Source organism: Volvox carteri (genome assembly GCF_000143455.1).
Source record: "Volvox carteri f. nagariensis unplaced genomic scaffold VOLCAscaffold_3, whole genome shotgun sequence".
In the NCBI taxonomy this organism is placed as follows: Eukaryota; Viridiplantae; Chlorophyta; class Chlorophyceae; order Chlamydomonadales; family Volvocaceae; genus Volvox; species Volvox carteri.
In genome coordinates this window covers 2,253,062-2,263,418 of record NW_003307546.1, presented here as the reverse complement: position 1 = coordinate 2,263,418, position 10,357 = coordinate 2,253,062, and the positions used below count along the sequence as shown (strand labels likewise).

Below are 10,357 nucleotides of genomic sequence, written 5' to 3'. Positions count from 1 at the left end.
AACAGGCACGCCACGAACCAACAGCCATTCGAGATTCACCTCGTATGCTTAATTTTGTCATCGATAAATCGCGCTGTGGTACATTAGATGAGGACCGTCCCTATCTATTATATATATATATATATATATATATATATATATATATATATATATATATATATGATCTGGAGACGATAGGTACTTAAAGCTAACGCCTGTCCCTAAACCTATCAGAAACGACAAACTGGTCTGGTCTCGACGCAGTCGTAGCCAGCGTGCATCCCTTAAGCAGTACAACGTTATGCATAATGTGACGGCAGCGGAAATACACCTACCTGTAAATGATAGAAATGGGGATATAAATAAAACAGTACTGGTTCACTCTTATCAGCTAAGTAATAAAAATCCAAAAACCTGCATTTACTCCTTGTTATTGATAGTCCATTGCGGACGTATGTAGGATGGGAGATCCAGCAGATGAATTCTCGGCGAAGGTTTCAGAAATGTAGGCAAGGTGCTTGCCTCCTGCTTCATGACTCCTCGTCAGCACCACGCAACGCACAAGCAGCAACATCACTTTAACCTCCATCGTCACACAGCACTATTAATAATGCACACGACCAAACTTAAATGACCAAAATAGGCACTTGGCACAGATTTGCAAGCTGAGCCTATAGAGCCATAAACACACACTGCAGCAGCCGTTTAACCCCACCTCATACATTCATCATCTACGATTTGTTGGAATGAGGCCCTTTGGGAATCTCCGCGCAGCGCCGCATAAGGCCCACCATGTACGCGCACCTTAGGTTGCTGAACCTACCTAGCAATAAGGCACAACTCAGCTCGCTCTGCCCTGCAATGCTAGCCTCTCATTCCACACGTGCGCTCCGGAACAACAGTCCATAAATAGCGCCTAAGTTCCACATCTGCGGATACCTAACTGCTGTTAGCTACAAAATACTAGATACCAGAAACCAGGTAGCTACTCTAATCATTCCGATGAAGGTGGTGGCCGCGGTGGTGGCGGCGGTGGCTGTGGAGGTCTTGGCCGTGGAGCTGCGAAACTTTGCCATGCCTTTCGCGGCATCAACCCCCAAGGACCCAACGAAGGGGATCCAGAGTTGTCAAGTTGGCTGAATACGGCCTCCAAAGGCAGATCTCGTGATGCCGTACGGCGATAAGAGGCAGTCGGCGGCAGAGGTGCCGGTGGCGGTAGCGGCGGTGGTGGCAGTGGCAGTGGCAGAGGCGGAACGGCTGCAGGAGAAGCCTCAGTAAAACGTGCAAGCCGGCTGCTGCCCTTGCTATGCCCCACCAAGCTTTGCACTCTAGGCCTGCAGTTCTCAGCATGAGAAGTTGAAGGCCCCACCTCTTGCCAAGTCGCTTCAGGATGAGCACTGTCAACGGCATCGGAGTACCTAAGATCCGCATATGGGTCGTGTAATTCACCAGGATAGAGCTCTGCCCTGGAACGGTGCTGCCTGACGGGGAACCGGGCAGCAGCAGCAGCAGTAGCAGCAGTAACAGCAGCAGAAGCAGCCGTAGCAGCAGCAGGCGGGGCTGCTGGGGGGGGCTGCTGAGGGTCATCGTCGTAGGGAGGGGGCCCGCTGTAACATGTGCCAATGTCGCCGCTGCCGCCTCCGCCGCTGCGCCTTACACGCTTGACCCACACGCCTAGAGGCTCCAGTACATAATATCGTTTGCGAGTAGTGGAGATGCCAGAGGAGTGCATGTGAGCTGGAACCATGCCAATGACTCGGCGAGGCGGCGCGTCAAGTTGCTCGCTGTCGGTACTGTATGTCTGCAATGCAGGAATTAATAAGTTCAAATCAGTGCGAACGCGCAACGAGATGGTAAAATGACTTTCATGTTGAGTTGTGGGTGCAGATAGCTTTTCCGGCTGCCTGAGGATTAGCGGCGCAGGCAGGACTTTATTCCAATAGTTTAAAGTATTCGGTAGCTATCTAGCACTGAACGCATGGAACGGAGTTCTATGCATGGTTCAATGCCTCTAGCCGCGACCAGCCATCTCACCAGTTCGAGGTCGCCCATGTCCCCATCCCATGTGAGCAGCTTAACGTGCTCTGGCTGAAAACTGAGTCGATCAAGTTTTTTCGTCGCCATGTTTTTCCCCTTTTAATCTTCAAATGCCTGTCCGATGAGGCAATATACTGACCGATTGCACATATAACAAAGAGTTGTCGTAGTCAGTTATTGCGCATAAACTGCTGCCATTGTACTCCGTGTGGCACGGACTGTATGCGCCAGTTGTCGACCGGCTGCGAATTAAAAGAGCGCGCTCATTGTCGTGAGTTTTAAGGCAGTAGATTTCTCATGTTCGTGTCCGTCTATATGAACGCCCATAGTAATAATTAACAACTGCTGGAACGATGGGGGAACCGTCCCACCGTACAGTTACCTGCAAGACGGTTTCTTGAGCGGTTGCAACGCCGAGGTAGCGCAATATATTATGCATTTAATGCGACATATCTCATGTGCTGGTCGTCGGCTTCCCGTGAAAATGCTCGCGTGCGAAGCGTTAGCTCAGGTCCGGCCCGGACTACCAACCGAACACAGTTATGCTTGCCTTAATGTTTAAAAAAACTGGCCCTATCAAACGAGTGAGCGTTGAGCCCTAGATCATCCAGCCAAAGTGACAGGACGAAAGGCTGGCGCGCAACCACACATCTCCGCGCGCCTGATTAGGCTCCGACAGAACTTCAGACGAACATCCGTAAATGAGCACTATCTGCTGAACTTTAACACTGCAAACGTTATGTGTTATTGTGCAATATACAAGTATATACATCAGTATACTATCAGTTTACATATCGTCCTAGTTCCAGGCGACCGCTTACATGTTGCGAACGCTTCTCGGCGCCAATCTAAGGATAATTGATTTATTACCCTGATGTATGGTTAGGATCTCCGTGCCGCAACGGGAACGAAGCGCATCCTCCCCAGCATTAAATACCATACTAGTTTTCCTGCCTGCCAGTCCGATCACAGTCCTTCAGTGAAATCTATTGTGGTGTCCTTGAGATAGCTGAACATCGGCTCTACCCAAACGCAACTGCTGCGTCACCTCTGAAACCGCTGACAATGTAGGTCCATAGTCGCAGATTTTCGCGACGACTCGCTGCCCACCGTTCCAAGCGGGCCTACTTTACAATTTGTACTGCGCATGCGCAACTTGCATGCCTCACTACCACTCCCAAACCAGCGGAAAGTGCCCTACTTATGTTTTGCATTCCCAATTATCTGCCCCGCGTTTGCAGACTAGACCTCCTGGTGGTGTACGCACACACGTGCCGGGCAAGCCTTCGCGTCCATGACTCGTGCCTCTTCGTCTTCTGCTCTTTGTCTTACGCACAGCTAGCACACAATCCGGCACCGTCATCGACCACGTCCCATCGTCCCCCTTCGGTGCGCGCAAAGCAGCCGCTCCTATTGTGACGGCCCGGACCAGACCAGTCAGCCAATTCAGTTCCAAGGGAGAGTTGTGAGTTGTCGCTGCCAAAGAGCACACACCAGGCAGCGCCACAACCAGGGCGGAATGCATTGGGCTTTGCACAACATGGCAAAGACATCTTTCGTTCCGGATCTAGCTGTGGCGGAGCACCCGGTTCGCACATAAACGGGCAATCACTGTCAAGCCCCTGTGCCCAACAATCCACGCACCCACGCAGCGCCTTCAACCGTCCTTCGCTGTCCTTCGCCGCTGCCGACGCCGCCACCACCATTAAACAGGCACCGCACCCTACGGCTGTGCGATTGGTGCTTTGCCGCACATGCGGCGCCTAAGACCATTTTTTCTTCCGACGGCTTGCTTATTTTGGCAGTACACGTGTATACGACATACTCATATCAAAGGCATATGGAGTTGCCTGGCATCTTGCGCCAGCACAGAGCGAAAAACACCGCAGACTTCCCACCAGGGCGTGAGGAGGTGAACAATCGCCATCGACGTGTGGTAGCACGGGACGCGCTGGCTGGTCAGCACCTGGCTGAGACACCGGGATACAGGAAGCCGGTAATTCCCCAGCAACACCAAAACGGAGGAATAACATCAAGCCGAGGACATACGGCTTGCTGCTAAGGCTTTTGACGTATGAACCAAACGGCCATGTTGCCATCAGCAACTTGTTGTTCTCGGCCGTGCTGTGCGATGCCGATACACGGACGCCCCCATCACATCACATCCCCACCGGCATACAGATTCAAGTCACCTGGCTGCGTGCGTCCATCACCTGGGCTCTTCGTATAGCCCTGCTTGCATCACTTTTGCTGCTGCTGTTCGTTGTTGCACTCTGCTAGTTCTACATGCTAGACGTGGTCTCTCTTGGGGAGCGGCTGCAGCCCCACCCACAACCACAACCATGGCCCCAACCACAGGGCAGCTGCAGACGCCGCCTGCTGCCCGCAGCTAAAAGTGATGGCGTCGGGGAACCGCTGCGCAGCGCACAATTGCACCACGCGGCGCTAACCAGGCGCTTGTCTGGGCGCTTGTCTGGGCGCCGCGGGGCGGGCTTTTCATACCAGTATCCTAAACCGGCGAGAACACAAGGCGCGGGAATGGGAGCAGGGCTTCAGAAGTAGGACAAAAGAGCAACGGACCGGAAGACTGCAACATGAGGACGGCAACTTAGGGCACAACGCTGAAGGTGACGGAGAACAGGCCCTTCCAGAGATCTATGTAGGGCCCTGCTGGGAACAGAGGCTGGTTCAATTTTGTCAAACACGGCGCATGGGATGGTGATGGTACTGAGAGAATGCGAACAAAAAGATAGCAAATTCGGGTTAGGAAATAAGCTGACGCGCCTAAACAACACCCCACTGTAACAACAAACAAACCGTAAAAGCAAAATGAGTTATGGGCACTGGTAGAAGTTACATTACTTACCGAGAGCAGGGAGGGTATCAGAAGATGGACGGAACATCGCCCGCCAGCCAGCTCGGCGTTGCCCACCCACCTACCCTACCCTACCCTACCCACCCACACCGTTCCACACCTGCAATTCAGCAGCTTCTTGGGTGGCTTTTTCTCCGTCCAAAAATCATGTTTCTGCGCCGCGCTGCAATCAGGTCCCCAGAACCGATATGCCTCGATGAACTTTCTGAGCTCTCCCTCACTGTGCTGCATCTTGTTCAGTTTAGTATCCATCATCATTGCCTAAAAAGACAAGGGTTGCAAAGTCCAAATCAGAACACCAAGAATTTGAAGAAGAAGGGGCAGAAGGAGAACATGTGAGACGAGGAGCCATGCACGCATGCTGGTGAACGAGTCGACTGGCAGGCAGGCAGAAGGGACTTTTAGGGAACAAACGGGAAATAGGAAACATAGGAAGGGCTTGGGAAAGAGGGTCAACATCTAGCAGAGGCATATGACCTAAAGCAGGGAGAACGGGTGGATGGAGGCGTAGGGAGCTGGCTGCCGGGGCGCGACGAGTTTGGAAGGTGTTCTGTGGCGGTGGTGTGTGGTGGTGGCAGTGCAGCAACCGGGAGGGAAGCTACAGGAGGAGGACAGGAAGCCGAGGAGATCGGGTCGGGCAACTCGCGGTTTGGATTGCTGAGAAGTCAACAGATCAGCTCACGATTGTCAGCTGAAAGTCTCCGGTGGATTCGCAGTGCAGAGGTTGAGTTGCTTTAATTTTATGGATAACGGTATAGCGGGCGTGGCCAACAGTCTGCAGCAGCTAACACCGCCATAGGTGCTTCAGGCGCTCGGGAGCTTTCGCCTGCAAAAGCCGCCCCCAAACGAGCCGCCATAAAGTGCTCCGCTTCGCTCTGTCTGATAGTCGCTGCTGAAATCGCTGTCTGCTTTAGCAGAGCAGACTTAAGGTGGAGTGGCAAGAAAACATATATTGTACTTGAAGGCTCCCTAGTAACTGGTAGTGGTTGGGGGGGTGCCGAGGGTGTGATGCTCATGATGCTCCCTCCCTCCGCGCTCCCGAGCCTGCTGGTGCTGGTGGTGGTTTGATGTTTCTGTTATCTGCTTTGCCGGAAGCTCGCCCCACCCTCTCAACCCATCGAAACCTCCCTAGCCGGTTTCCACGCCTCTTTTCCATTCCCCCGTGTGCAACTCAGTCGCTACTCCCGAGTTAGAGTCTCCTTTCCTGGCCTCCCTCAGTCTCTCCCTCCCACCCTTTCCCCCTCTTGCATGTGGATCTGAAAAGTTGATCCCTTGATTCGTGCCCCATATAAATTCCACCCTTCCCCTCCCTTCTTCCCCCTTCCTCCCCTTCAAAGGGACGCCACAGCCGCTTCCTCTCGGAGACAAAACACACACGTGCCATCACCCGCCGTCACCCACATATGAGGCCAGACGTAGTAGTTCTTGTTCATGTAATCGTACAGTCTTGCACGAGTTCATCAATCGTCTTCGTCCCGCCTCAACACCCAACCCCGGGAGCCCCCGCTTCCCCCCGCCCAGGGACCCTTGCGTGTCTGCCACGCCGCGCACCCAAAACTCACATGCACGTCATCTCCGTGCTTCTCCAGGAGTGCTCCAACCACCTTGCGCTGAGTGGAGGTCAGCCGCGGGGGCGGATTCTTGCGGTTCTTGCGTGGTAGATGCAGCGCGGCGCGTTGCTCTGTCCGCGTGTATTGAGGTTGTGGGGAGTGCAGACAGCACACGGGCAGTTGCAGCACGCAGATCAAGGGGGGCTCAGGGCCGCAGTGATGGGCTCCCTAGGTACGTGAAGGGCCGCGGGCCGCGGGAATTTACATCCCAGTCTACAGCCGTACGACTTGGTGCTTTCCGTACCAACGGTAGGAGCACTTGAGGGCGTAGATGCTGCTGCTAGCCAACAATGAAGGCTCTTTCTTTACAATTCCCTTAATAACATAAAAGATAAGCAAGGCATACCTGCAGACGCCCAACCACGCTCTTCCCCCGCCGACTCCCGTAACCCGCCGAATAACCCCCGGACGATGAGCTGGAGTACTGGATCGTCCCTCGAGCTGCTGGGCCATGCTGCAGCCGTCCATGCACGCAGCCAGATGGCCGCACGGACCCATCCCATCCCACCCTGCTCCGCATATACATCTACCCCGCCAAAGCAGCATACTTCTGGAATATATTTCATTAAGGGGGATTTCTGCAGCAGAGCCAGCCTCCGTGTATGCTACAGGGAAGGGCACTGCCAAGGTCGCCTCCTGCACCCCGTAAACTGCTACGACCCTACCGTCATCGTCCGAATAAGTCTCCTCGCCAGCCTCCTTCCGAACCTCTGGCGGCACCAGAGGCGTCTTCTTTTCTTTGCGGCCAAGTAAGATGTTTGGGTCCGCCACCAGCTGATTACGGCTGTAGTTCTCGTCCAAGGTGTCCTTCTCGTCCCATTCCGGTCTGTGTGGCCGACAAAGCAACACAGCAGGATAATATTGTGACGTTTTGAGGAAGTCATACTCAAGGCTATGGCGGCACACTGTTGTGGGACAGTTCAACATGACGGCGGACGGATGGTGGTAGAGCATGAACCCTGGTTGGGCATCAGGTCTAGGACGTTAGGTCAGTCGCGTGTCGAGTTAAGCAGATAGCCATTCTGTACTTATTGGAACCACCTATGCGCTTGCCAGTCACAAAACACGCAGAGGCAGGCAATGGTGCAACGATGGCGGCCAAATACCCACTTTTTCTTCAGCCTCTGCTCCAGCGCCGGGTCGTTAAACGCAATATCCACAGGAAGCTTCGTCTTCTGGTCTCTTTTGCGTTTCACTAACCCATTCCGAACCTTCGGCGCGTTCCTTTTCAATTTTCGGCGAGAGCCACCCATATTCACGTGGTACTATAGTCAGGTATCCTAATTGAATAAATCGTAAATCAGCGAGCCCTTTGAGTTATCCTGCGTCTTCACGCACGATTTAAGAGGGTGATATAGCTGATGTTGCTAAGTGAAGTGGCGGCATATGTAACCACCGTGATGTTTCGCACGAGCGATTTCAGGAAATTCGGTTTTCGTTAAGTCACCGCACAGACGGCGCAGACCTCGAGATGCGATTGTTACAGTGGACCCCGAACGGGTCGAGTGCAGCGCCCATAGGAGCGCCTCCCGCACAACACTGTGGGCCTTATTCAAAAAGAACTCGGCCAGGCCGTACTAACTTCACTGGACACACGGCCTCAGTTAGTACGCTTAAACAGAAAATTGAGGCTCCGACGTGCGCCCTCAAACTTCGTCATTGTATATCGGTAAACGGCAAACAACCATGTCTGCGTCATTGACATATAAGAAAGGGTGATTGTGAGGTACATGATCCCAATGTTTTGGCAAGTAGTCCCGTGCCGCAAAAGCAGTTAAACGGGCCCAAAAGTCAGAGATAACCTCGTAAGTAATGCGGTTAAGCGATGGCGTTGATATAGGCATGTTGGTCTGGAGACCTTCCCTAAACAACAAACGGCGACCGAGATTGAGTGAGCTGATGGCCGCAAGGCATACAACCTCCCATACACACGCACAAATCCAGGTTGGTGGAATGCCCAACCACAGGTTAGCCCGGTTGAAAAGGTCAGGGAACTCAAGTTCATTCTGCAGAGCTTCACGAAGAGCCAACGCGACAGACCTCGAGACCGTTGTCTCGTCCTAACAGATGGCGTTGAAGTCAGCGGTGACGGCGTGTCCATTAGCATTCAGTGACTGCGTGGGTAACTGGCTTCCTTTCTTGTCAAGCTGGGAATTGCGTGTGGCAACTTTCAATGTCGACTCTTTGTTTTGTGCGAGGCGTCAGTGCTACTGCCTGGCAGCACACGCGAGGCAGCACGCCAGGCAGCACGCCAGGCAGCATCCTATTTGCAATCTAGAATCCTATCCGCTTTTAGTCATGTACTCCATAGGCAGGTTATGCGCTGCGGCTTGTTGCTGCCCCACCGATTCTTCTACGCTTTGACTATCCGTATCGTATCTAGGCAGAGACATTACGATGTACCCTTTATTATGGCTGTAATCCTCTGGTCCTGTCTCCTACGACCTGGATCTCAGGTGTTATGAGCTAGTGTCGGAGTGGGATGCCAACAGTTGCCAATGGCCATTACTCTGCAGCAGAGAGGATAGATACTCGCACCAGCGAGGCCCAAGCAGCGAGTGACCTCAAACCTGGCCTCCGTCTCATGCCGGGTGTAGTGCTTTACCATTGCCTTGGCGTACCAGCACCCTTGTGCCTGATGTAGCTCTGCTGGCACACCGCGGTCACCAGCAGCCATGCTGTTCCCTCCTATGCACGTAAAGTGTGGAGCAATGTGCATGGTGATGGCTACCATGGACAGCAGCTTATCAAGCTGGCCTTCATACGACAGTGTGTAAACAGGCTGTGAGCTGGTGCCTGTCACAGGCCACCACCCTCCTGTTCCACTGTATTGGCTTAAAAAAGGAAGTCTTTGGTAGCCGCCCTGGTAGCCGCCCTGCTGCAGCAAGCGCTCAGTCAGACCAAGGGTGCAAGCAGGGCCGCCTGCACGTGTGATGACAGCCCAGTGGCCCCTCATGAGCTAGATCTGCGTTGGATCGCCTGATAAACACCTCCATTCTATGATGGCTTCATCTGAGCCAGCACCGCACGCTGTGGGACCGTGTTCCCTTAAAGTGTCTTGATGAATGGGGTCGTGTTCTCCCTCGACATCTGCGGAATTGCATCCTTATGACATGGCGGCAGATATGAAGCTGACCACATCTCCATATACCAGCCATAGCTTATGAAAAAAGAGATTGCATGGGATGGAGATTCAACATTCAACTTCTGGACTACATTCAACTCCTGGTCAACTTAGGCAGCAGCCCTGCAAACCAACCGACGGGCAAAGTAATTTGTTACGGAAACCGCTATGAGCGCCAGCAGATGTGTTGCAAATAAACCTCAGCCCTGCCTCTGTCATGGAAGCGACAGGAGAAGACACACAACCAGGGATGGCCTGATGGGTTCTTCCCCGCAGACAACACAGGGACGACCTGTCTGCTCCGATATCGGTCAACCACATTGACAATATTTATATAAAGCTACATTCGCACGCCGGGCAAAGGACCTAGTCAACGGGCACCAAGGCAGCCCTCATAGAAGTTAAGCAACTTGACCTTCCTTCTCGCCCTCACCACTTTCCTCCGCCTCCACATTCCACTCGTCAATGTCGTCATCCGAACTGAAGGCACCCAACCCATCTTCCTCTCCTTCCTCTCCCTCAAAATCCAGTGTATCCCAGTTCTCTAAGCCCCCAGGCAGCTGCTGCCCTCGCGCTCCCTCCCCCTCCCGCTTGTCAGGCGGCACCCCCGTAACTGCTACACCCGCTACACCCGCCAAGCCGACAACCCCGGGGGCTACCACCCCTTGCACAGCCGATGGCGCAGCAGCAGCTGCAGCTAAGGCAACGGCGCCCGCAGCAGCATCCGCCATC

At 53.5% G+C, this 10,357-nt stretch overlaps 1 protein-coding gene across 1 annotated transcript; it reads right to left on the bottom strand.

Annotated features, from left to right (window-relative positions):
• Positions 1–4,957: 4,957 nt before the first annotated feature.
• On the bottom strand, positions 4,958–7,906 carry VOLCADRAFT_79195 (uncharacterized protein; the record flags this gene model as incomplete). The annotated part of the gene is made up of 4 exons (XM_002946419.1): positions 7,612–7,906; positions 7,167–7,327; positions 6,454–6,572; positions 4,958–5,152 (listed from the first exon to the last, which is right to left on the bottom strand). Exons 1-4 carry the CDS (start codon positions 7,752–7,754, stop codon positions 4,958–4,960), a joined length of 618 nt encoding a protein of 205 aa, XP_002946465.1. The 5' UTR covers positions 7,755–7,906.
• Positions 7,907–10,357: the final 2,451 nt, after the last annotated feature.